This window comes from Microtus pennsylvanicus, chromosome 7 (assembly GCF_037038515.1).
Source record: "Microtus pennsylvanicus isolate mMicPen1 chromosome 7, mMicPen1.hap1, whole genome shotgun sequence".
Taxonomy (NCBI): Eukaryota; Metazoa; Chordata; class Mammalia; order Rodentia; family Cricetidae; genus Microtus; species Microtus pennsylvanicus.
This window is the reverse complement of record NC_134585.1, coordinates 5,184,164-5,211,593: the sequence shown is the minus strand read 5'-3', so window position 1 is coordinate 5,211,593 and position 27,430 is coordinate 5,184,164. Positions and strand designations below refer to the sequence as shown.

Below are 27,430 nucleotides of genomic sequence, written 5' to 3'. Positions count from 1 at the left end.
TCAATGACTCTTAGATGGAACCTGGGACCTACTGCAGTCAGCAACATAGTATAGCCAGTCCTGTAGAGACCAAACTCAAAACCACCATCCATATGCTTGTTTCCTCCTCCAGGCTGTGAGAGAGCAGAAGCTGTGGTTTATCTTTATTTTTGGCATCTAGTCGTGACCTGAACATAAAGCAAAAATAATAAACACATACCAAGAACAGATCACTCCTGACCTGAAGAATAGAGAAGCCCGGGGAGTCAGAAAGACAGGTGTCTGTAGACAAACTGCTGCACACTGCAGCAGAACAGCACTCCACTTCCTCCAACCAATCCCTGCCGCAGCTTCAGAAAGAAAGCTTAACACCAATCCTTTCCTCGGTACACATCAAGGGAACAGCTCTCTGCTGCCTACAGATGCCCTGCTAACCAGGAACACGTCTGACTATTCTGACATCTGTACAGTTAAAGTTCCACAAATGACTCTGAACGGGTGAGACCCACAGCTGGGTCAGGCTGGTCCTCTCCACATTTGTTCGCTCACCTGCTATCTCAAGATGTTTGTTTCCTTTCATCCTCCCTACCGAGGAGTTTACTAAGCTCTCAAAATAATTCTCAAAACTTTTCTCCTCCATGAAAGCATTCTAAATACTATAACCCACAAAGCCACCACTCCTGCGTATATGTCCACACCAAGTGACTGTAGTCCATTAGTCTTATCTCTGACATACTGGTAAACCTTGAACACTTTCTGATGGATAGCAACAAATTTTCCTCACCACAGTAAATCTAAAGCATACATATAAACGTGTACACACATGTACACACATGTGTACACACACACACACACACACACACACTGTGATGGTTAGTGTTGACAGGATCTAGAATCATCTGGGAGACAGACGTCCCTGGGCATGACTGTCTTATCTTGGTGATATGAACTGAGCTGGGAACACCCAGCCTTTCTTGGCTGGAATCGATTGTGAGCAGATCAGTAGGGAAAGGAAGTTAAACTGCAGCATGAACTCCTGGCTCTCTGTTTCCTGACTGTGGGTGTCATGTGACCAGCTGCTTTAAGCTCCAGCCTCCATGATTTCCCCACCATAAAGGACTGTATCCTTGAACTGTGAGCCAAGATAAACCTTATTCACCAAAGCAACAGGAAAAGAAACAAGACACACACATTTCAGATTTCAAATCTTCAGCTGGCTCATGCTCTGCTGTAATTCCCACAACCCCTCATTTACCAGTGATAACAATAAGATTCATTTTTTAAAGATTTATTTTTATTGATGTGTATGTGTCTGTACACAGGTGTATGTATAGGCAAGAGTAGGTGTCCTCAGAGGCAAGAGTAGTCAGATTCCCTGGACTTGTAGTGACAGCAGTTTTGAGTTTGCCTGTTGTGGGTTTGGGAACCCAAACCCAGGTCCTCTGCAAGAGCAGTGTACTTTCTAACCACCAAGATTCCTTTAAATACCAACTTCCTATCTATGTAAGGCTGAACCATACAGATATATGATGTGAATCCACGCCAAGAAAGCCATTGTTCCATCTTCCAAGAGCATCCTGAAAAAATGTGCAAAGGAGAAGTAGGGTGCCATGGAAATTTTTTAACATTTCAACAGACCTGGAATCCACAAGATTAGATCTTCTAGTGCTTTGAAATAGGGTTCTCATGCCGTAGCCCAAGCTGACCCAATCCTCCTGCCTGAGCCTCTTGAGTGCTGGGATTACTAGCCTCTACCACCATACCTGGCACAATAGAGGAGTCCAAAACAACACAGTTACTTCTTTTGTTTTGTTTTGTTTTCCTGAAGACAGGATTTCTCTGTGTAGTCCTGGCTGTCTTAGAACTAGCGCTGTAGACCATACTGGTCTCAAACTCAGAGAGATTCATTCACCTGCCTCTGCCTCCCAGGTGCTGGGATTAAAGGTGTGCACCACCACCAGCAGCAGGTACCCCCCAACTTGCTTTGCAGAGGATTGAACCCAGGGCTTTTGTGTCTGCTAGCCAAATATATTCTACCACTGAATTACATTTCCAGAAAGACATTCTTGAAATTCGAAATCACATTATATGAACAAGCAATGGATGAGGCTGTAAGATTATGCATCCAAAAAGGATATACACAAAGAAAATACAATTTCAGAAAGAGTCATGATGCAAAAAATAAAATACAATAAAAAAGAGCAAAACTGCCTCCAAAGATGAAATAAGATAGAGAAATATGGAGAACAAAACAGGACACTTTGAGGATATCTGAAAATGATCTAAAATGGGGGATCTGTGGGGACCTAAGTTCTAGCCTAGAACCCATGTAAAAGTGTTGGCATACTGCTGTGTACCTATAATCCCAATACTGGAGTAGAGACAGGAGAGGAGGATTCCTGGGGCTTGTTGGTTAGCGGCCTAAAGTGAGCTCCAGGCCAATGAGAGAGACCCTGTCTCAGAGAAGGCAGAGTATCCCTTAGCCTCCACATGAACAGACACACACACACAAATGGAGATATAAAGAACAACACTAAACATTAAAAATTGCATATCCTAATACAGAATTTGTTACTGCCACATCAGAGCTCTTCAAGTACTACCATAGTTAATTCAGGAAAACACCAAAACGTAAGTCTAAAGAAGAGGCACTAAATCAAGACTAAAGCTAATTTTCCTCAGTTACTGCTGAGATCCACAAGATTATTAAGAAATTCACCCTTTGTTATTGTCTAATGTTTTAAAGACTAAAATGTTAAGAATCTTCAAAATGCAGATAAAGTAGTGGCGCATGCTTGTGATCCTGGCAGGAGAGGTAGGGCTGCTGTACGTCTGAAGTCAAGCTAGTCTGCAGTGTGTTCCAGGCCAGCTAGGGCTATGCATCTAGACTATGTCAGACAAACAAACCGGGGGGCGTGAACTGCTAGTACTTTTCTTTGTGTACTTGACAGTCTCTTGCTTTGCTAACATTTTTATTTTGATGGGATCTCACTATATAGCCCTAGCTGGCCTGAACATTCTATTTTTATAACTTTGATATCTACAGAAAGAAGATAGGAGAGAAAGGGCAGAAAACAGCAGAGATGCTGTGGGAAAACACCACCTTTAGTTTGGACTTAATGTTAATGTCCTAAATAGTTAGCTTTCCCTTCCAGAACAAACCCTAAGTGGGTCAGACCAAAAGAAAACAAGTCATTCACATACACTGTTTCTTCACAACACTATACAGTTATTCCCATGGTCAATGACAGCATTCTAAGCCGGCTGTCCCAACCATTAAGTTTGGGACCTAGCCAGTGTCCCTGATGTTCCCTGGAATAAGGAGGGTCATGTTGAAGGAAGAAGGAAGCAGTCCTCCCTGCTGACAGGTCAAGTGTTCCAGTTAGCCTCTAGTTTTCACTCCAGACCAATCACCCTAAATATGTACAGCTGTGTAAAAGTTTTCACTTATGGGTGCTTGTTCCCTAGACTGGCGCCCAAACATAAGGCAATGTTTGTAAGACAATTTTGGCTGTCACAATGGGAAACTGCTATAAATCTCGAGATGAGGAGACAGCACTACTGTTAAACGACAATACCCTATCAGCCCCCACAACAAGCATCAGCCCCACCCAGAATGTCTGCAGACTGAGGAACCCTGTTATACGATGTCTGGGGATGTAAACGGATTTCGGGCATGCAAAGTAACAGACACACGTTCTTAATCTGTGACTTTTCAACCTTTTGCCTAGCACCAGCATCAATTAACACTGCTCATTTCTAAAGAGATCACAAGGCACTTAGAACACTACACAGAAACCTATGCAAGCCAAACTGCAGCATCAAAGGAGGGGTGACAAAAGCTGGGGAGATGGCTCAGTTGGGAAAGTGATTACACTAGCAAGTATGAGGACCGACTTTGATTCCCAGGACCCACATAAAAAAGAACAAACAAAAACCAGGGGGCTGAAGAGATGACTCAGTGGTTAAGGGCACTTAGCTGTTCTTCCAGTGGACGTGGGTCCAATCCCCAGCACCCATATGACATCATACAACTGTCTGTAACTACAACATCTGATACTCTCACATGACATACATGAAAGCAAAACACCAATATACATTTTAAAAAAAAACCCAAAACCCAAAAAAAAGGTATGATGCTATGTGCCTGTAATCAACTCCAGCATTTGAGATTAGGGGGTGGAAACAGGAAAGTCCCTGGGGAATCGCTGGCCTGCTAATCTAACCAATCCATGAGCTCCAGATTCATTGAGAGATACTATACTTTAAAAAAATAAGGTAGAGAGTGACAAAGGACCATACCTGAGGTTAACCTCTGGCCTCCACACACGTATACACGTATGTGTAAGAATGTTTACACACACACACACACACACAATCATAGAATGACAAAAATATATTAATACAAAATGTCAACATCAATATTTCCCTGAAACCTAACACAAGCATTTTTAGGGAGGAGGGTTTTATTTTGCTTTTTTTCCCCTTTTACAGATGAGAAAGAGAACTAAAATCTTCATCAGCAACTGGTAGACTGGAGAGAAAACAAACAGAAACTATGTATTCCTAAGTCTAAGTTCAAGGAGGTTCAAGCTAGCAAAAGCCCTAAATGAGAGGTTTAAGGGGGAGGGCAGAGGGAGAGAGTCAGCTTCCGAGGATACTAAGAATAAAGAAATTATTTCTGGGAATTAAATTAGTCTGCTACCGGAATGAAGAAATACAAGATGAACTCAGCACTTGCACAAGTCAGACACCCCAAGCTGAGTGTCACAGAGAGAGCAGAGGCAGAACTGCGCACAAGACACTGCACGTGGACACAGCCAAGTGCCCAGGACCCAGACCAATTACTCTCCCACCGTCTTCTGCTAAAACAGCCTCCCAGAGCCTTCACACATCAAAAGAGGTTTGGTTTTGTTTTCTGACCTCTTGTGGGCACATGCTGACGTCATCCTTTCCAGATCTGAATCACCAGATGGAAAGGCTTCTCTGACACAGATTTCCAATATATATCCTGGCACCAAGCTGTCCTAGATGTGACAAGCTACTAGAATGTCACTGAACTTGAGAGACAGAAGAGTCTTTAGAGATATAAAGGGAGCTCTGAGGTGAAAAGATTCACTGAACAAATGCAAAAAGAAAAGCTACAGAGACTTCCGAAGCAACCTGGGGCCCTTCCTGCTTTTCTGTGTCTAGGTCAGAGGTTGACCTTACATGTCTTCAACCTTGTTTTGAGACAGGCTTTCTCACTCAATCTGGTGCTCACCAACTTGGCTAGGCTAACTGGCCTGTCTCTGCCACCCTAGTGCTAGATCACGAGTGTGTGCCGTGCCCAGCATCTAACTCAGGTCCTTATGCTTTCATGCAAGCACTCCCACCTCCCCAGGTCCCTTGCTTTGGCCTTACACACAATGCCTAGCACTAGCAAGTGTACGACAGCAAAGGGGCAGCTGCTGCTGTTTTAGGTATGAGTGTGCTGCATGCTGACTACAAGCTTGGAGACACAACCACCACACACTTTGGGGACAGACCTGCAGCAAGGCACACATACAACTTCCTCCATGTCACAAGCACAGTGGCAAGGCCTACGAGGAGGAGGCTTTGAGGGGAACGAGGAAATCTGTAAGCACATCCTTCAGCGCAGCAGGAGCAAACATGCTCAGGGGCTGCAGCCGGTCAGACAGCAGGTCTAGACAGAAGAAACACTTGTTCTAATACCTTTCTGTTGTGTTGCCATGGGAATCTGTGTTTGCAGGAACTTACTTTCTGCAGCCAGACAGTAGAGCAGTAAAAGGGGACAGCTTCCAAGAATCAAGAAAAGAGCTCAATGAAGGCAGCCCAGACAGGACAGAATGCAGTCACAAGTATCTGTAGATGCAGATCTGTCCCATCTATTCAAGTTAACAGTCCTTGGAGCCTCATAGCCAAAAGCATCAGTGCCAGGTAACATGAGGAGGGAAAGGCAGAGGAATGGAAAACAGACACAAAGCCAAAGAGCAAAATAAATGGGATCTTAAATACTCAGATACCCTAAGGAAGATAAAAACAACTTTAAGCCAAAGACGTTAGAAAACGTTCAGCCCTCCAGACGTTCATCTTCCTTTCTCAGCTGAACCCAACAGCTAATCTCTTTGCTCCCTTCCTTTTGGCAACAAAACCCTGAAAAAGCTGAAGCAAGCCCATGTCATTTAGAGAGCTGGAACGGAGTACCCTGAATTTCTGGCACTCTGGGACTGGTGGAATGAGAGCTTCAGGCATAGGTCAGAGCTTTGCAATGATTCATCTCTCTTGTGCTATCCTAAACCACAAACAGTACCTTTGTCAGTTAAGGAACAGAAAGAAAACTATGGAGCGAAATCCCTCTTCTGTCTCTTCTCGGCATAAAGTTGGTCCTTACAAGGGCAAACACGACCTTACAGAAGCCTTACCAGCTGCAAAGTCCTTTCTCCTGACTGCTGCCAGGCGCATCAGCTCTAGCTGTGCTGATCACGTAGCACAGATCTGTGTTTTATTAATCCCCCTCGCCCCACCATGCCCAGCACCTCAGCTGAGGTCTTTCCTGTCACTTCCACCACCATCCTCTGGCTTATAAGTGCAACGGAGGATGGCGAACAGTAGAGGCCTGTGTGGCATGTACGAGGACCAAAGTTCCTCAGCACTGAGAGGAAGAGGAAAAAAGAAGGAAGAACAGGAGGAGGAGGAGGAGGAGGAGGAGAAAAAGCGAAGACACTCTGCGCCTTCCTTGCTGTGTCTCGTTCCCAATGACACTGACACCATAAACGTGGCTTATTTATTTTTCCACTGTCAGCACAGCACAGCTTCAGACAGTCGAGAATTTTGTACTCTGTTAGCATCCCGCATTCTGTAGCTAAAGAACAAGTCCCACAGTGAAGTGAGTAACCATGTCCCTGGAGAGACGGACGAACCTACAATCCTGTCTGTGCCTTTTCGCACGTCACCACAATCTATCCATTTCCCCAAGACCAAAACTTAGGGATTGTCACGTTCACCTATACCACTTATCTCACCAGCAGCCTGGGATGGGAGCATGCTCAGAACCCTGAAACAACACTACCTTTTCTTCCCTGTAACAAATTCTTAAAGGCTTGTCCACTGGAAAACTGGTTAAGTCTCACTACAAATGTAGCTTATAAAGCAATTTGCAAAGATCAATCTTCTAAAACTGAAAGTTTTAAAAAAAATCAAACTTAAAGAAAGTTCTGGTCTTGTTTCCTTAAAAAAAAAAACACTGTACACAATACGCACATCCACGACAAGCCCAAGCAGAAACCCGTCAGCATTATACTGAGATGCACTGATATCGCAGCAACCAGACCCCTTTGGATAGAACAAATCTCACAAAGAATAAAAATCTGATGTATTTTCAAAGGCCTAGCAAGGCTTATTTCATTTTCATATACTGTACTTATATTATACAACACCAACATGGTTGGTCTTAACTTTCCATAAGTATACACTGATAAATTCCAAATGAATGTTAGTCATAAATCCAAAAGTCACCTATGAGAACTACCTAGTTCTTAGGGGGGGGATTTCATCTGGGCATTAACTTCATTTTTTTAATTTATCAATTCTGAGGGAGTACATGACTTAAGTGGGTTATCATTTACCCACAGTGACCCTGAAGAGTCCTCTGTCCTATAATCACAACTCTATCGCAAAAGACTACACAAGAGGCGCTGTCCCCATACAACCAGCAGGCACACTGATGAGAAAAGACACTACTCAAGTGCTGGAACCCCAGACCCAAAACCAAAGCTGCTCTGGCAAGCGTGTCTCCTTTAAATAAGCCCAGCTCATCCACAAAACTAGGTTAAAAATGCCAGCCTGAAGGCTGGGGTGAAGCTCAGTGGATAACGTGCTTAGCATGCACATGACCTAGAGTCACTCACTAGCAATACAAAGGGAGAAGAGAGAAGTAAAACCAGCCTCCTGGAGCTAGAAAAGGAGTAACAGATAATGCTTGAAATGCAAATGACCAACAGACAACAGAATCTCATAAAATGCCAGCTAATACCAAGTGACCAAATCCAAAGAATTCTTCTACATTTGAGGACTAAGTCCTAGGGCTCAGCACAATTCACAACATTGTCCACAGAAGGCAAAGGCAACACAGAACATCTCTAAGGCTGAATTAAAGAGAAATCAAAAGTGGCAGATCTGAGAGGCCTTGGGTCCAGTGGGAAGCTATGAGTGGGAAGCGGAATTCAATAGAACAGAACTATTGGCTGAACACTTAAACCAGTCCTTCTCCAGTACTCACACAAACCCCTGCCAGTGACTGGGGCCAGAGAGATGGCTCAGTGGCTACAAGCACTGGCTGTCAGAGGACCTGGGTTTTGTTCCCAACACCAACATGATGGCTCATGACCATCTGTAACTCCAGTTTCAGAGGATAAGAAGCCCCCTTCTGGCCTTTGAAGGCACCAAACACACTGTGGTATACAGATATGCATTCAGACAATACACATAAAAATAAATAAATCTAAACACACACAAACACCCTCTTGCCAGTAACCATGGGCTGTTTTGTCTGTTTATGTTTTTAAAATCCAGATGGCTTGCTTCATTTTCACTCTGCAGGCCAAACTGGCCTCAAACTTGTAGCTGGGAGTTAATAACTATATTTAAATGTTTCTTATTAAGACTGGTAACATACAGGTAAGTATTCTACTTTTAGTTACAAATACAGTAAGTGGAAGGTATATCAGCTAAAAGCATATTGGTGGCCTACTCCTGTGGTACCTGCAGTAGAGATCCTCAAGCAAAAGGATCAGGAGTTCAAGGCCAGCAGTCTTGAAGGAAGGCAGGGAGGGAAGGAAGAAGAGGGTCGAGCTATTTATTAGAAAAGAAAGTAAAAAGCACAGACTTCTCACTGGTCAAGAGAGTCATCTTTTCATATCTAACCATGGAGGTTTTGTTTTTTACCTTGGTTTGTTAAAATAAAATTAATGGTGAATGGCGAGTAACAGTTTTTAAAAAGCCTTATTTATTTTTGTTATATTTATCTTGTCCTATATAGTGCATTAAGTTGCTGATTTCTTAGAAGAACTCACCATCTTCCGCTACTTTTTGTTATATGTTTACATGCCGAACATAAACTGTGCATCACCCTGCCTGCAACACAGTAAGCAACCCATAAAAAGTAGCCAGTCCAATGATGGAATGAACTGTCTTCTCTTGTCTATCTCAAGAACCCAGCCACTACTTGGTGGTATGCAATAGATACTGAAGAGTAAATGGCTACAGATGATCTAGAAGTAATTGTCAATTCTCACGCACAATGTATGGTGCCCAAGTCAGCACAGCAAGGGGGCTAGAAAGACCCCCTTCCCCAGAGGGAAGGGACTGAAGTTCCTGTTTGTATTTCCTTAAATTCCCCACAGAGATTGTCCCCTGTGTCCCAAACCACAAAATCAATGCTTTGCAACAATGTGGTCTGAAGCAATTTTGCTTCATTTCCCTCTACAGACAACGAACAAAGTTCCTTAAAACTTGAAGACTTGGTTTAGTTCCCTTTTACTCGTTTTAAAAGAAAGGTATCTGTACAGCTGTATCAACTCTCAAATTGCTAGTCTGACTGCCATGATCTTTGACTCACAGTTGGTTTCTACACACTTGTACTTGGTTTGTTTTGTTTTTGTTGTTCACTACATAGTGCAAATTAAAATAAAAATAGGCGTGAACGTAAAAAAATAGTTACACATCAAAGTGTACCATGTCCCATTCAAAGATTCCTTTTTCCAGTTTAATAAGTCATACAAAAAATGCTGTGACATTCGTTATAGGTCTACCCTCACCAACACAAGACATTGTCACCAGCTGCAGTGCCTTCTCTCAAGGTTTCAGTCTAAATCCCCCTCAATTACTTGCATTCAAATGGACTTCCTTATTTCCAACACCACACTGTCTCAGAGGATGAGATGGAGAAAAGGAACACAAGCCTCAAAGTGGGTTAAAAAAGAAATTCAAGAAGCTAGGCGCAGTGGCACACATCTTTAATCCCAGCACTCGTGAAGCAAAAGCAAGCAGATCTCTGTGACCCCAATGCCAGCCTGTCTACAGAGTGAGTTCCAGACAGCCAGAGACACACAGAGAAACCCTGTCTTGAAAAACCAAAAAAAAGAAATTCAAAAAGGTGTTTTCAGTCGCACTTAAAAAGCTGCTAACAGAAATCATAACTCTGACTCTTGAGGAGGCCCTGGATTCAATTCGCAGCACCCACGGAGCTGCACATAACTGTCTGTAACCCCAGTTCCAGGGACCCATAGCACCAGGCATTCATGTGCACATATATGTGCATGCAAGCTAAATATTCATATACATAAACATTTTTTTTTTTAAATCTTCAAAAACCCCCGCAACTTCGAACTTGAAAATGGTATTTGCTCCATTGATAGGTTGTAGGTCACATCTTAACTCTGTAGAAACTGCCTCTCTGAAAAGACATGCAAGGAACTGAATAGTGGTTGTCACTGAAGGAAGAGAAAGTAGGGCTGGAGAACTGTGGCATACCTTTCTGAACTTTATACATAATGAATTGCTTTGTGTTGCTGGGGATGGAATGCAGGGCCTCCCATAGGCAAGGCCAGGGCTGTACCAAGAATTACATCACTGGTCCCGCATCAACTACTTTTAAGAAGCTGTTAGCTAAAAGTCCTTTCAAGTTGTGAGGCTGTGCTCAATTCTGTTTCATAGACAAGAACAGCACTGGAGGAAGTGGCGAGGGCTTTAATGGCACTTCACTACTGAACGTCACTGCAAACCTGCTCTTCTGCCAGGGCAGCAGTGTCCATGGGAAACCCTGCAAGTTTACCCACCCAGATGGCCTACAGTGGAGCTATTCTGTTGCATCACTCCCTGAGCATTCAAGTGGAAACAAAAGCCTGATACTGTAATAATTAGGAATGAAAAATAAAGGTATGCTAACAAGCTATTAAATATTAGAAAAATAATGAATATAACAATCCAATCGCAGATACACATGAGAAATGTGTATTACTGCCATTTTATTAAAATGTAAACCGCCACAATGTAAACAGGGAGAAAGGCGTCAAGGTTGGTACCATCTGCAACATAACTTATGCAGCTTGTACCAGCAAATGTAATACGATCTGTTGCTGGACACGATTGCACAATCTCAATTACCCAGAAGATTCTACCAAACAGGAAATTCATGGTGTGACTTTAAGTAACACAGGACTCATACTTAGAGATTAACACATCCAGAAGCTTGGAATTTGTTACAAAACAAAACAAACCAATTCTTCAGACTCTCTGGAAAGCAGGAATGCAGATGAATTACTGAAAGACAGAAAGAGCTCATCTGCTGACCCCGACGCTTACTTTCTGATCGGGAGTTCTAATCTGATACCAAGTCTAAAAGATACTGTAGGAATACTTGAAAGTTCCTAAGACATTTCTGGAGTGGAAATTTTATGGTATGGATTTAATTTTAAACCCATTCCCAGAGCCTTGCAGGGTGGTGAAAGACTTTATGCTCAGCGCCTGCAGAAGAGATGTCTCTGAGTTCCAGGCCAAGACAGTGAGGTTCAGGGCAGCTAGGGAGATACATAGTTTCAAACAAACAACAAAATACCAAAAATCACGGTGTGGCTTAAAACTGAAAAACATTGTTTCCTTTGCTATACATGTTCCAGGTTCTCACGAAAACCACTATGTACCTCGGTCCTTAAAAGCTGATAAAGCTCCCCTTCAAAGGGGCTTTAAAAAAAAGGCAAGCATCCCCAGGACTTGTTTCAATCAAAAACCTCTGAGCCGTAGTCCTACTTTTCTGATCCTAAGAAAGCCCAACAGGTCAGAATCCCTCTGGCTCCGCACTGAAAAACTGTTTTGTCAAACAATACTGAAATGAGCAGTGGTATGTGACTAAGCGGCGAGCAGTAGCGTCCTTGCAGGCGCTGCCACCCTCCCTCCCCCGAAAAGGAAATAAAGCTTTCGACCGAATCGGAAACACACCACGCAAGCTGGCACCGCGCTCCCCGAGATAAAGTCGGTATTTTAAGCTCTTCGGGGTACTGCTAATTCATGTGCGAATTCCAAAAGAACGGTTCGTAAACCAGGACTTTTCTATGGAGGATTGTAAAAGAAAAAAATAAGAAAAAAAATTTCGGGAAAGGAGCGCTTTTTCTTGCAAGTTTCGTTCAGGTGACCGCAGTCCCCGGGTCAGGCTTTGCCCTACAGCTCCCCGCAGAAGCTCCGCCCGGCTCGTCTGCTCTCCGGGGCAGGGCTCCAGCGTCCCAAGTGGCCGCACCCGGGGCCAGGGTCCTTCGGCTGCACGGCTGCAGAGGGACCCCGAGAGGAACAATCTTCTAAGCAGAGAGACAGCGCTGGGTGGAGCACCATCGCGGGGAGCCCACCGCGGACCCGCTCCTGCACATGGCTCCCGATCTACCTGCGTGTGCAGGGTGAGGGGTGCAGGACACGCACCGCTCCGACTGCCCCCTGCACCCCCACACACGCCCGGAGAATTCCTGCCGCTGGGCGCATCGCTGAGCTGTGGGGACAGGCCTGGCCCTCAGGCATGCATGGCCACCCTGCTTGCTCCACCGCGTCCCTCCACCCGAGGCCCGGCGACACTCACCAAACCGAGCCATAGGCGCCCGAGCCCACCGGGGACAGGTTCTGGTATCGCTCGGGCACCTCCCAGATGGTCTTGTTCAGCTCCTGCCGGTAGAACGTGGGCCTCTCCTGAGACATCTTCCAGCGGCGGCCGCGGGGCGAGGAGGTGGCCGAGCGGGGGGCCCCTGCCTGCAGCCGCACGCTCTCCTCTGCGCCTGCCGCTCGCCCGCCCGCCTGCCCTCCGCGCGGCTGGCCGGACCCTGCTGCCCCAGCCGCCCGCGCAGCTCCGGACGCTGCGACCCCCGGCGCGCGGCCTCTGTCAGGCGCGGCGGCTCCGACGAGCCTCGGCAAAGTGCGGGAGCCGGCTCTGCGGCTCCAGGCTGCTCCCGCCGCGGTCCCCCTGCAGCCGCTGCCCAGGCCGACACCGCACAACACCCGCTCGCGCCACAGCGCCCGCTCGGGCTCCTGTGGCCGAGATCCTCCAGGCAACGACCGGGAGCCTCTCGTGGAAGTCTCGCGAGAACAGATCCCGGAGACAGCCCTCGGCCAGCCGAGATCTTACCCAATATGGAACCTGCCCGGGGGGGGGGGGGTTCGCGAGAGGGAGGCAGCTCTCGCGAGAAAAGAGACCCAGCTGGGGCGACGAGGCAGGAACTCGGGGACTGGGCTCCTCCAGGGCGCGGAGGAGGAGGCCGCAGCGCATGCCGCGCGCGCCTCTTTGTGGTCGGCTTGGCGAATGCCTGGCGCCATGGCGGAAAGCCACTGACTGTGACAGCGTCGGGGCGGGGAGAGGGGGGGAAAGCCAAAAGATCTTTGAACTGCAAGCCACCTGCTCATTGGAGCTCGCAATTTCCAAGAAACCCTTGCAAGAACAGACTGGCCCTGTCCAGAAAGCTGTTGCATTCCTGTCTGCTCAAGGACACATGGCTTACTCCTGGGGGGTGTTGACGAAATCTGCCCCTTAAGGAAATATTAACCCTGCCTCAAAGCCGAGGCTTTCCCTACAGACGCTTCTAGTAGCTCTTAAATTTTCTCAAGCTGAAGAACCACTCTGGAAGTTCCAGAAGGAAATTCCAGGGACCCATAGCGAGTCGAATGGACAAGGTCAGAATAGACATCAAGAATGTGCGCTGTCAGGCTGGAGGCTAGCATTTGCAAGGTCTTGGGTTCCATCCCCGCACTGGAAAGGAAAGAGAAATATGTGTACATACACACACACATATATATAACTACATAAATTATTAGTAGGTAAGTCGTTCCGTTTCAGGAAAGTCTCCTCTTACACACAAACACATGTTCATGAATATAATATGTGTATGTATATATGCAATGTTTATATGTTTTATACACACACACATTATACAGCCTGTAATCCCAGCATTTGGAAGGATCAGCAGTTCAAGACCAGCCTCTGCAATGTAATTAGAGGCCAGCCCGGGCTATTATGAGATCATATGTCAAACACCCCAAAACCTGTTACTGGAGTTTGAGACTGACCCCTGCCCTTTAGAGTTATCCAAAATGTAGAAATTTAAAGGAAACTTTGGAGAATCTTAAGAATCTAAACTTAGAGAAATTTTTAGACTTATCTCATGCCTCTGGGAGTATTGGGAGCAGGGCGACAGCCTCGCTTTTAGGCAAGTCCATTGACCTTGCTTGAGCCCTGGCTCCTGTGTCTACACGAGAAATCCTGCCCTACATTCCCACCTAGTGGAATCTTCTGTATAAGCTAGTAATAAATGTGAACGGGGCAAGTTCAACCCATCCCTACCCACATCCACCCCGCCATGACCAACGCATGCCTGTGTTTGTTACACGGAGACGGAGGAAAAGGACTTCCTATTCTCGTGGCTATTTCTAGACCATACAGAGGGTTCCCGTGGCCCAGGGGTGTGGAGGGCAGCCAGGTACCCTTCTCCTCGCCCCAGACGTCACCCGCACAGCCGGAACGCCGGAGGGTTCTGCAGCAACGGCTCGGGAACTGCCGGCCTCCGCGTCCGCAGCGCCGCCGCCCGCCAGGCTGGAGCCGAGTCTGAACCCAGCGTCAGCGCTCCCGCCGGCCACCGGGAACCAGGTGAGCCTTGGTCGGGAGCCATCGGGAGCCCTGGCTGCAGCCCGGGACCCTGGGGGCTGCGGCGCGTCCCAGGGCTGGGCTGTTTGGGTCACCTGCAACCCCGGAAGGTCCCCGGCACCCTTTGAATGATTTGCGCAACGAGTGGGTGAATGAATGAATGAATAAATGAATGGCGGTGGTCCCTGGAATTTCTCTCTCGTATCGAAAGGCCGCGTGAAACAGTGACTAGAGACAGTGAGTTTTGCAGGCTGGGTCCTTCAAAAACTCTCCATATTGTCAAAAGCTGAGAGAACCGGTCTGTGGGCTTCACCATACTTCCACCCGATCAGTGTCCCCATCAGGCCTCAGCCCAAGGCTCCTTATCCTTTCAAACCTCATTGCTTTCGTTCATTTCGTTCTTTCTGGCTAAACCCTGCGCTCCACCTCCGCGCCTCCCACCCCATCTCCACCCGCACCCCCACTGCCCACTACCCGTCTCGTCCGTCTTCTAGTCAAATCCGTATTTATAGATTATATATTGGGTCCGCCCATGAAACTTCTAGTCAGCCCAGTGATGAGTCGCTCTCCAACACACCCCCTTGGTAACACACTGTATGACCCTAAAGGAAGGTGCCCGTGTTTTACATGACCTGTGATCAGCAGCTGGAGGGCTGTCACCTTCAATTATCTCCTGACACTAGACAACACTATTTGTGAGCACCTTTGCAATACGTGTCCCCTGTACACTCTCCATCAAAACTGAGAAGGTCACAGGCAACGAGTAGGTTTTGGTTGGGAATTACAGGTGCTATTTTTAAAACTTGGAAGTGAATTTTGCCTAATGGTTATAGGAAACAAATAAAAGATGACTGTATCAGCTGAAAGAAATTCTTGCACCTTAACTTTCAGGGTTTCTTTTCTGCTGGGTCAAAATTTTATATATCAAGTTTCTTTTTTGCATTTAAATATTTCAAATGGAGATTCTTTGAATCAGTCAGTGGCTGGGTGGATGGGCGGATAAGACGGATAAATGAATAAGGGCAGTAGATGTTTTGAAAGAGCTGGGTTAAAGCGCTTGTATTTTAATAGTATTCTAAATTTAGCACTTAGAGCCTGATTAAAGATAATTAAAGGCTAGGACTAGGCTCAGGGTAGAGCAGCCTAGCATGTGAGGCCCTCAGGTGCAGTCCCAGTTCAGGAAGAAAGGAATTAGAACATGCCTGGCAGCTATACCTGTAATCTCAGCATTTGATAGGCGGGCAGGAGGACTGGGGGTGCAAGACCAGCTAGACTCCATGAGATCCTGTCTCAACCGGAAAGGTAACTAGCTTATCTTAGATTACAGCACCCCTATATGCTACTCTCTATCAGAATCATGCTGCTGCTGCTGCTGTCTCTCTCTCTGGCTAAAACAAGGTCTTCCTATGGCTGGCCTGGAACTCAGAGATCTGCCTGCCTCTGTCTCTCGAGAGCTGGGATTAAAGCTGTGTGCCACTAATCTGGGCTCTCCCAACTCCTTGAAACATATTTTTGTGCTGCCCCAGAACTTGTGATTCAGGAAGTCTTGCTCGGTGTGGCCTACATGTCCGTAGGAGTTCTGCACATCCCAACATGTGCAGAAAGGGTTGGTGTGTGAGACGTTGCTGGGGTTTTTATGAAAGCAAAAAGAGATGGAAGGGCTGGAGAGATGGTTCCATCAGGAAAGTACTTGCTGAGAAAGCATAAGGACCAAGTTCAGACACCCAGAACTGGGGAGGGGAAGGAACAGGGAGTTTATGACCACCCTGTCTGGCTGAATCAGTGCACTCTTGTTGAGTAAAAGAACCTGTTTCAAAAATTAGGTGGTTAAGAAGCTCTTGCAGAGGACCCAGGTTCAATTCCCAGAATTCATATGGTGTCTCACAACTATCTATAACTCCAATTCCTGGGGATCTGACACTCTCTTCTGTGCCAGAGGACACCAGGCACACACAGTGCATATATATACATGTAAAAGTAAAATAAAGCCGGGCCGTGGTGGCGCACGCCTTTAATCCCAGCACTCGGGAGGCAGAGGCAGGTGAATCCCTGTAAGTTTGAGGCTAGCCTGGTCTACAAAAGCTAGTTCTGTTACACTGTGAAACCCTGTCTTGAAAAATAAAAAAAAAAGTAAAATAAAAATAGAATAAGGAAATCTTTACCCAAAAAAAAGATGGAGAGCATAGACTCCTGGCCTCCACACATACTCCACATACTCACATACACTACACACATGCATGCATACACACAAACACACCACACACACACCACATACATGCATGCACTCACACAAACATGCCACACACATGCATGCACACAAACACATATACAAAGTCATGGAGTTGGAGCCATTGCTGAGACTTCCAAAGAAACTCATAATAAGGAAGTCGTGTGTTTTCTTTTGATGTTTCAGGGAGACATATGATCAGACATCACAGGCAGCGTTCCACCTGTCTCTCCACTGGGGCTCCATGCTTTTGTTTGCTTGGTCAGTTGGTTTCTTTCTTTCCAACTTATTCTAAATGACTTACTAACCTGTCCCTAGATCAGTATGACGCAGAGGGTCTCTTAATGGTGCTTTTTGCCTTAACCTCTCCTTCCCCAGCTGTGTTCAAAACAGCTTCTCCTACTGACAGAAAGTTTTATATCTGCACTGGTAGGATTTAAATTTAAAATATAAAATTTTACTTTACAAAAGTTAGGTTTAAGTAGTAAATTTATTAGCCGACGGCTCAGCATGCTGGACCATACAGCTCAAGGCAGCATCTCTGATTTAATGTCTCCTTAAGTATATCCCATACGTACATGACTCCTCCTCCGACTCCAGATCCTAGGAGATCCAGGACAAGTCACACCTCCAGGACCCTCTTGAAATGACTTTTGTTTGGCATGTGGTCTTGTTTGTTTATTTTGAAATAAGCTCTCCTATAACCAGGCTGACCTCAGACTTGCTACATAACAGAGGCTGGTCTTGAACCCTTGATCCTCCTGCCTCTGTGTGCCAAGTGCTGAGACTACAGGCATGTGCCACCACACTCAGTTCCCTCTAGAAACAGTTAAGCTGCTTATTTTGTGTGTGTGCTCATGCACGCAGGCCACACTGCCGAGTGCAGGTCAGGACACAGCCGTGGGAGTCGGTTCTCTCCTTCCACCACATGGGTCCAGGGATCCCGCTCAGGTGGTCAGGCTTGGTGGCAGGTGCCTTCCCCAGCAGTCAGCTCACCAGCTGTCCTCTAGGGTACCTTTACCCCCCGCCCCCGCCCCCCCCCCAGTGTAAAGCAGAAGCAGACATGACTCAGATCTTTTGAATTCTTTCCCTTATATCATCTCTGATTGTGTCCAGTCCTCTCCCGGAAACTGCTATTCCTCTTCCCCGACTTGAGTTGAGTCTCAGCTCACCTTCTCAGGGCCATCAGTGTCGCCCTAAGTTACGTGGTTTAAGACTTGACATCTGTTTTACAGACAGGGCCTGAACTGTGGCTGGGACTGAATCATTGTGGTGTGCCGAGGAACTTCCTACACCTGTCGGAAGAGAAGAGTCTGGCGGCTGTGAGGAAAACACCAGCGTCTTCCCAGTGCAGAGCTACATAGTGAGAACAAAGATAGCCCCCCCACACCCGCACACATGTGCAGCCACGCACACCTGAGCGCACACATGTGCAGCCACACACACCTGAGCGCACACATGTGCAGCCACGCACACCTGAGCGCACACATGTGCAGCCACGCACACCTGAGCGCACACATGTGCAGCCACGCACACCTGAGCGCACACATGTGCAGCCACGCACACCTGAGCGCACACATGTGCAGCCACGCACACCTGAGCGCACACATGTGCAGCCACGCACACCTGAGCGCACACATGTGCAGCCACGCACACCTGAGCGCACACATGTGCAGCCACGCACACCTGAGCGCACACATGCGCAGCCACGCACACCTGAGCGCACACATGCGCAGCCACGCACACCTGAGCGCACACATGCGCAGCCACGCACACCTGAGCGCACACATGTGCAGCCACGCACACCTGAGCGCACACATGTGCAGCCACGCACACCTGAGCGCACACATGTGCAGCCACGCACACCTGAGCGCACACATGTGCAGCCACGCACACCTGAGCGCACACATGTGCAGCCACGCACACCTGAGCGCACACATGCTACCACACATAGTAAGTAAGCAGTCAACACTGAAGTTGCCTAACTTCCTGAGCTGTGTTCTCATGTGGGGTCTTGTGTCCAATTGCTCTGATAGGCTCTTGGTATGTGGCCCAGGATGATCTCTAGCCTCATGGTCCTTCTGCCCCTATGTCTACAGTGCTGGGATTACAGGCCAGGCTACCACACCTGACACCTTGTCCATTTTGAACATGAGAAAAACATGTCCTTTGAGAGTAAAATTATACAATACGGAGGAAGGGTCTTATCAAACTGCAGTGCAAATGTAACATCATTATGTATGAATTACATTCCCATCAAAGTATGTTGAAAGGCAGGCACAGTTAGACACGCCCCTGGTCCCAGTGCTCGGACTGAATTAGGGTGCTCGCTGAAGACTCATCATTCAAAACCAGACTGAGCAACAAAGAAAGTTTCTAGTTTAAAAAACAAAACAAACAGACACAGAGATAGTAGGCCACGTATGTGTAATCCCATAACTTGGGACATGGAAGCTGGAGGATCATGAATTCAAGGCTATCCTTGGCTACATTGTTTGTTTGAGGCCAACCTGGACTACAGGAGACCTTCTCTCCAAAAAACAGCAAGGGTACTGGAGAGATGGCTCAGCCAATAAACGCAGACCCAGCTTTTGCAGAGGACCTGAGCTTGGATCCCAGTAACACGTTGGAAAGCTCATAAGCACCAACTCCTGCTCCCGTTTCAGGGCTTGGAGAGCACATGTACTCACACGGGAGCACACACACACAAACACACACACACACAAATAGTAAAAGTATCTTTTTTTTCTTTCTTTTCTTTTTCTTTCCTCGCCCCTTCCCCCTTCAACCCTCCCCCAAGGTCCCCATGCTCCCAATTTACTCAGGAAATCTTGTCTTTTTCTACTTCCCATGTAGATTAGATCTATGTAAGTCTCTCTTAGTCTATGTATGTCTCTCTTAGTGTCCGCATTGTTGTCTAAGTTCTCTGGGATTGTGGTTTGTAGGCTGGCTTTCTTTTGTTTTATGTTTAAAAACCACCTATGAGTGAGTACATGTGATAATTGTCTTTCTGTGTCTGGGTTACCTCACTCAAAATAATGTTTTCTAGCTTCATCCATTTTCCTGCAAAATTCAAGCTGTCCTTATTTTTTTTCTGCTTTGTAGTACTCCATTGTGTAAATGTACCACATTTTTCTTATCCATTCTTCGATTGAGAGACATTTAGGTTGTTTCCAGGTTCTGGCTATGACAAACAAAGCAGCTATGAACATAGTTGAGCACATGTCCTTGTGGCAAGATTGAGCATCCTTTGGATATATACCCAAAAGTGGTATTACTGGGTCTTGAGGAAGGTTGTTTCCTAATGTTCTGAGAAATCGCCACACTGACATCCAAAGGGGTTGTTCTAGCTTGCATTCCCACCAGCAATGCAGGAGTGCTCCCTTTTCCCCACAACCTCTCCAGCATAAGTTGTCATCAGTGTTTTTGATCTTGGCCATTCTTACAGGTGTTAGATGGAATCTCAGAGTTGTTTCGATTTGCATTTCTCTGATGACTAAGGATGTTGAACATTTCCTTAAGTGTCTTTCAGCCATTTTAGATTCCTCTGTTGAGAGTTCTCTATTAAGGTCTGTATTCCATTTTTTTTTATTGGATTATGTGATCTTTTGGTGTCCAATTTCTTGAGTTCTTTGTATATTTTGGAGATCAGACCTCTGTCTGATGTGGAAGATCTCTTTCCATTCTGTAGGCTGTTGTTTTGTCTTGTTGACCATGTCCTTTGCTTAACAAAAGCTTTTCAGTTTCAGGAGGTCCCATTTATTAATTGTTTCTCTCAGTGTCTGTGCTGCTGGGGTTCTATTTAGGAAGTGGGTCCCTGTGCAAATGGGTTCAAGTGTACTTCCCACTTTCTCTTCTGTGAAGTTCAGTGTGGCTGGCTTTATGTTGAGGTCTTTGATCCATTTGGACTTGATAAAAGTATCTTTTTTTAAAAAAAATCAAGAAAACGCTTATGATTTAAATTTCTAAAAATGTACTTATCTTTTGAGATAGGGTCTCCCTATGTAGTCCTGGCTGGTTTAGAAATTGCTATATAGATCAGGCTGTCCTCAAACTCATAGAAATCCTTCTGTCTCTGCATGCCAGGTACTGGGATTAATAAGCACCTAACCCTAAATGTTTTGTGTTATGTTGATTTATCTGGTGGTAGGAGTGGCGTATGTTACCGCAGGTTGTATGTGAAGTCAGAGGACCGTTTACAGGGACAGGTATTCTCCTGTCATGTGGACCCCAGGATCGCACACAGGTCATCAGGTCATCGGGCTTTCCAGCAACTCCTTTTGCCACTGAGCTGTCTGGTCTCAGCGGCCCTAACACCCGTTTTCATTTCGCGTCTTTCCAGCTCCCCCAGGAAGAATGCAGGCAGAGAGGAGCATCCAGAGTCTGGGCAGCAGAAACAGGCAAATCCCCTTCGCATATGATGTCAAGCGAAACGTGTACAATGAGGAGAATTTCCAACAGGAGCACAAGAGGAGGGCTCCCTCTTCCGGGAACGTGGACATCAACATCACCACCTTTAAACACCACGTCCAGTGCCGGTGCGTGTACTCTACCTCTCAGTGGCTGCCAAGCCAGGCAGGAGCCAACTCTAACCGGACTCCTCTGCGGCCCACTTCTATCTCTCTCTCTCTCTCCCTTCTCTGGATCCCTGTTGTCAGAACCGTGCTGTTCACTGGGTGATGTTTTCTGTTGTTGTTGGCTGTGTGTGTGTCTGTCTGTCTGTCTGTCTGTCTGTGGGCGTTTCTGTGTCTGTCTGTGGGCATCTCTGTGTCTGTCTGTGGGCATCTCTGTGTCTGTCTGTCTGTCATCGGTGGGTATCTGTGTGTGTGTGTGTGTCTGTGTGTCTGTGTGTCTGTGTGTCTGTGTGTCTGTGTGCCTGTATATGTCTTGCAGGGTCCTCTGATTATAAACCTCTTTGGTACTGTCTTTGAGCCTGTTTTCTAGTATTCTACTATAACCAAAGGTGCAAGGCTGAGTAACTTATAAATAAAGGTTTGTTTGGCTCATGGTTCCGATAGCCAGTGGGCCCAAACAGTCCTGGTGAGGACACCCTGCTGTGTCACAATGCAGCTGAGAAGTAGAAAGGGAAGCTGGCAAGTGGTCAAGGCATGGAGCAGCCTCACTTTATAAAACCTGCTCTCCAGGTGCAAATTCAGCCCCACAATAGCTAGATCCAGGCATGAAAGAGCGGCTCCCATAGCCAAGGTCTCACTATGTGTTACTTCCAAACATTGCCTCCTTTGGACCCAAGCTCTCAGCACTTGAATCTTTGTGCAAGACTACACAGTCCAGCCTCTGCAGCCATAAAGACCTCCTGCAGTATCTCGGGATGATGTCTAATAAACACATTGTTCCATCAGGGCAGGCAAAATGGCTCAGTGGGTAAAAGGTGCTTGCTGTAAAGCCTGAGGACTTGAGTTCTAATCCCGGGACCACATGGTGGAAGGAGAGAAATGACTCTACAAAGCTGTTCCCCATTCCACTCCACACTAAACAGATGTGATAAAACACCAACCACCACTAGCAGTCTTCCAGAAAGACAGCTCTGACAGACTAAGCAATAGTAACAGAGAGGACACACCGCCTCCAACTCCCCCTGACTAGCTAGGGATTCTGAACCTGTTCCTGTGCCATGAACCTCTTAGCAAACTGACAAAGTGAAAGGACACTTTTCACAATATTTTCTTTCATTAATTTTGTTTTGTTTTGTTCTTTTTCTTTTTCAAGACAGGGCCTCCTACTCTCTATGTAGTCCAGCCTAGCCTGAAGTCCTGAGCCTCCTGCTTCCATGTCCCCAGTGCTAGGTCTGTAGGCATGCACCCCCAGCTCTATAGGGGCGCACCACCACCCCCAGCTCTATAGGAGTGCACCGCCACCCCAGCTCTATAGGGGCGCACCGCCACCCCCAGCTCTATAGGGGCACACCGCCACCCCCGCACCACCACCCCCAGCTCTATAGGGGCGCACCACCACTCTCAGCTCTTTTGCTTTTTATCCCCAGTACTGGACCTTGAACCCACAGTTTGACATATGCTAGGCAAGCACTCTGTCATAGATTTGTGCCATTGTGTGTGTGTTTATTATAGTAAAAAATATATAGTATGCCCTGGGTGTCCTGAAACTCGCTCTGTAAACCAGGCTGGCCTCGAACTCATAGAGATCCACCTGCCTCTGCCTACTAAGTGCTGGGATTAAAGGTGTGCGCCACCACCACCCGGCTCTGTTTTGACCATTTTTAAGTGTGGGATTTCGTGGCATAATTGTTGTGCAACTACCACCACAGTCGATTTGTGAAACTTTTTCATCACCTCAAACAGACACTCTGTACTCATTAAGCAATGATTCCCTGCCTGTCACCCCACGCCCACTGTCCCTGCGAGTCTGCCTCTTCGAGATGGACCTACGAACCCGCCCCTTGTGATTCAAGCAGAGCCACAGCATTTGTCTTTCTGCGTCTCTCTTGTTTTATTTAATATCATACTCTCAAGACCCACCCACATTATAGCAAGGGCCAGCACGCTTCCTTTTTTCTATGGCAGAGTAATAATCCATTGTGTTTTGTATACACTTTGTCTATCCATCCATTGGCTAATAGATACTTGGGTCATTTCCATCTTTTGGCCTCTGAGAATAACATTGCTGTGAATGTTGGCACAGATCTGTTTCAATCACCGTTTTTAATCCTCTCAGGACCCTGTCTAGGCGTAGAATTCCCAGGTCACATGAGAGTTCTCTGTGTGGTTGTGTGTGTACACATGTCCATGTGGATGTGCACATATGTGTGTGCACAAACACACAGAGGCCAGAGACTGATGTCAAGCATCCCTCTCTATCACTTCCCACCTTTAGTTTCGAGGCAGGATCTCTCGCTGAACCGGGAGCTCCTGGGCAGGGTCCCTCGCTGAACCGGGAGCTCTTGGATTAAGCTAGGCTGGCTGAGCAGTGAGCTGCAGGGACCCTTGATCTCCACTGCCCCAGCTGCAGATTTCAAGCTACATTGCCCACCTGGTTCTTTCATCTTCCACGAGCTGAGGATCTGAATGCCATCCTCATGCTTGCACAGCAGGTCCTATGCCAGGCAAGCTGGCTCTCTGCCCTTTTTGTTTCTTTGGTATGGGGTCTCACTATTAGTCCTGGCTGGCCTGAGACTCACCATCCTCCTGCCTCAGCCTCCTGAATGCTAAGATCACAGGCATACTTTACATCGCTTGCTAACTTTGAAGGAGCTGGTGTATTAGTTTCTACAATGCAGGCACTATTCTACATTCCTGCTGGAGATGTACAAGGATTCTAATTTTACGCACTCTCCAAAATTTCCTTTCCATCTTTTGCATTATCCCCATCTTAGCATATATGAAGTGGTGTCTCTTTGTACTGGTTGCTTTTTTTTTTTTTATCTTGTTCGAGCAAGTTTTTCCTGTGTTTATTGGTCATTCTTGTATCTTCAGAGACAAAAATGTCTCATTTCTTTTCCCCTTTCAACATCAAGTCATTTTTCTTTTTATCATTGAGTTGAAAGATTGTTTTGTTTTGTTTTTGAGACAGGGTCTCTTTGGTAGCTTTAGCTGTCCTAGAACTAGCTTGGTAGACCAGGTTGTCCTTGAACTCACAGAGGTGCACCTGTCTCTGCCTCCCAAGTGCTTACGGGCCACCCCTATCTGGCTGAGTTGGGGATTTCTTTAAATATTCAGTTCTTTTCTGATGATTTGTAAATTTTTTTAACTCTTTAAGTTGTCATTTTCCTCCATTAAAGTCTTTTAAAAATATTTATCTTGGGGAGTCACAGACAGGCAGCCTGGTCTACAGAGTGAGTTTCAGAACAGAAAAAAAACCTTGTCAGAAGAAGAAGAGGAGGAGGAGAAAGGAAGGAAAGGAGGGAGGGAGGGAGGGAGGGAGGGAGGAAGAAAAAAAAGAAAGAAAGAAAGAAAGAGAAAGAGAAAAAAAGTCTTATGCTAGGCAGTGGTGGCACACGCCTTTAATCCCAGCTCCAGCACTTGGGAGGCAAAGGCAGGAATATCTCTGAGTTTGAGGCTAGCCTGGTCTACGAAGTAAGTTCCAGGACAGCCAGCACTACACAGAGAAATCCTGTCTTAAAAAAACAAACAAGCAAAAAAATTATTATTTTTAATTATGTGTAGTTGTTTGTGTCTGTATGTGGGAATGTACACGTGACTGCAGGCCTGGAACTACAATCATGGACAGCTGTGAGCCACCATGACAGCTGGGAACCAAACCCTGCACCTCAGGAAGAGCAGCCAGTGCTCTTAGGCACTGAGCCCCCTCTCCAGCCCTGAAAAGATTTTACTTTGATAAAAATTCAATCTATGTTTTAGCCTAAGAATTTTATACTTTAGCTCCTTTTTTTTCTCTTTCGCCTAGAGATTGAACATGGGGCTTCCCACTCATGAGGCAAGGGCTCCCCTGCTGAGCTGTATCCAACTCTCTTCTTACTTTTTATTTTGAAACAAGGTCTTAAGTTTCCCAGATTGGTCTTGGACTCACTCGATAGCCTAGACGGGCTTTGAACTTAGAATCTTCCTGTCCCTGCATCCCAAGTAGCTGAGATTAACAGGCCTGAGCCACTACGCCTGTTGGTGTTCACTTTTAAGTCTTTGATCTATTTTTAGTTTTTAGTACCTTGTGTAAAGTCAGGGTCTAACTTTATTCCTTAATTTATAGATATTCCACTTTAGCAGCATGGTCTGTTGAAGAGAATGTTACTTTCCCATTCTCAGCACCAGGCGGTGGTGGCGCACACCTTTAATCCCAGCACTCGGGAGGCAGAGGCAGGTGAATCTCTGTGAGTTTGAGATAAGCCTGGTCTACAGAGCGAGTTCCAGGACAAGCTCCAAAGCTACAGAGAAACACTGTCTTGAAAAACTAAAGAAAGGGAGGAAGGAGGAAGGAGGAAGGAGGAAGGAAGGAAGGAAGGAAGGAAGGAAGGAAGGAAGGAAGGAAGGAAAAGAGAAAGGTCTCAGTAAGAATAGTTTTAATTTAATTTTATTTGCTTTTTCAAGACAGGATTTCTCCGCATAACAGTCTCAGCTATTTTGGAATTTTCACTGCAGACCAGTCTAGCCTCAAACTCACAGAGATCCTCTTGCTTCTGCCTCCCAAGTGCTGGGATTAAAGGCTTGTGACATTTTTTTCCTGTTTTTGTTTGTTTGTTTTTCATTCTTAATTATGTGTATATGTACGTGGGTCTATGTATGACTCTTCAGGTGTCTGCAGAGGGGAGAGGGATCAAATCTCCTACAACCAGAGTTTCATATGGCCGTGAACCACTGATGTGAATTCTGGGAGCTGAGCTCAGGTCCTCTGCAAGAGTAGCACAAACTCTTAACTGATTAAGTCATCTCTCTGCTCAATACTTATTAATATATAAAGTAGATAAAATTATAAGGTAAAACAGTTGTATTAAAATCTAGTGAGCCAGACGGCGGTGGTGCACATCTTTAATCCCAGCCTTTAGTACATATATATGTGTGTGTGTGTATGTGTGTGTTTGTGTGCATGTGCCTAGTAACTACATAGTGAAAACCATAGTTTCAAGGAAGTAAGGAATGTAAATAAGATGTCAAGATATTTATCACAAGAAAAGGGTACCTATGGCACAGTAATGCTCTGGTTACCGCAGTCAGTTCTGGGCTTATGCTTCAGTTTATAATCAATATTACTAATTGAAGGAGCCTGTCACCCCAGGGAGCCTGAGGTGGAAGGATTGTCATGAGTCTGAGGTCACCTAAATTACATATACAATGCCTACAATAGCTACAGAGCAAGTAGTCTCCAAAGAAACAAACAAAACATAATTGAAGGAAATATGAAATTTAGTACTGAAGTTACTGGAAATAATGACTCTTTTAGCCCCAAATTCACATTCACCTCCAATTCTGCCTGAGACCCCCAGGGTCCACTAACCAAATCCCGTGTGAGCTGCTTTGTGACAGAGGGTAACTCTCGCCGCTCTAGTTGCCCTCCCCACATCCGGCCTTATCTGCCCCTAATCCCCTGCTCTCCTATCACAATCTGGCCTGCAGTTGCCGATAGCAAAGTCCGCCGCACCTCTGCTTCCGGTGCTCCACTCCCTCTATTCATGTCCTGCCTTGTGCAAGCTGCAGTTGGATGTCCCCTCTCTGCTTCCGTGTCACAACCCTAACTTCCTCCAGCTCGGGCAGCAGAAGGGAACGTGTGTCAACGGGGACATTTCTCACCAGGGCAGGTGGAAGGCCCTGGGTTCGACCCCCAGAATCCCAGCAAGCAAAGAGACAAAACGATTGCTTTTTATAACTTTACCCTTGTAAACAATTATTACTAAAGCTATTTCAACTTATCTGGTCTCTGCTTCACCATACCACCTAGACACTTAAACACGACCGGGTCAGCTTCCTGTGGGCCTTTTTATTTTACTTTATTTTTAATTTAAGGTCTTGGTGTGATAGTACATGCCTTTAAGCCTAGCACTCAGCAGGCAAAGAGGCCAACCTGTTCTACACAGAGTTCCAGACCAACCAGGACTACATCATGAGACACTGTCTGCAAAAAGAGTTGCA

The 27,430-nt window shown here is 46.2% G+C and overlaps 2 protein-coding genes across 3 annotated transcripts in view; one reads left to right on the top strand and one right to left on the bottom strand.

Moving 5' to 3' along the window:
- Mapk14 (mitogen-activated protein kinase 14) overlaps positions 1-13,115 on the bottom strand; it is a 59,587-nt gene extending 46,472 nt beyond the window's left edge. The window contains exon 1 of one of the 2 annotated variants that reach the window (XM_075979711.1): positions 12,602-13,115. In XM_075979711.1, coding sequence (XP_075835826.1) covers positions 12,602-12,717 — 116 coding nt within the window. In that variant the 5' untranslated portion in view covers positions 12,718-13,115. The remainder of the gene's footprint in view (positions 1-12,601) is intronic. The other variant, XM_075979710.1, reaches the window with a different exon arrangement.
- Positions 13,116-14,350: 1,235 nt separating this feature from the next.
- Positions 14,351-27,430, top strand: part of Slc26a8 (solute carrier family 26 member 8) — a 53,973-nt gene continuing 40,893 nt past the window's right edge. Inside the window, exons 1-2 of the mRNA XM_075978787.1 lie at positions 14,351-14,653; positions 21,220-21,415. Of these exons, the coding sequence (XP_075834902.1) occupies positions 21,234-21,415 (182 nt within the window). The 5' untranslated portion in view covers positions 14,351-14,653; positions 21,220-21,233. The remainder of the gene's footprint in view (positions 14,654-21,219; positions 21,416-27,430) is intronic.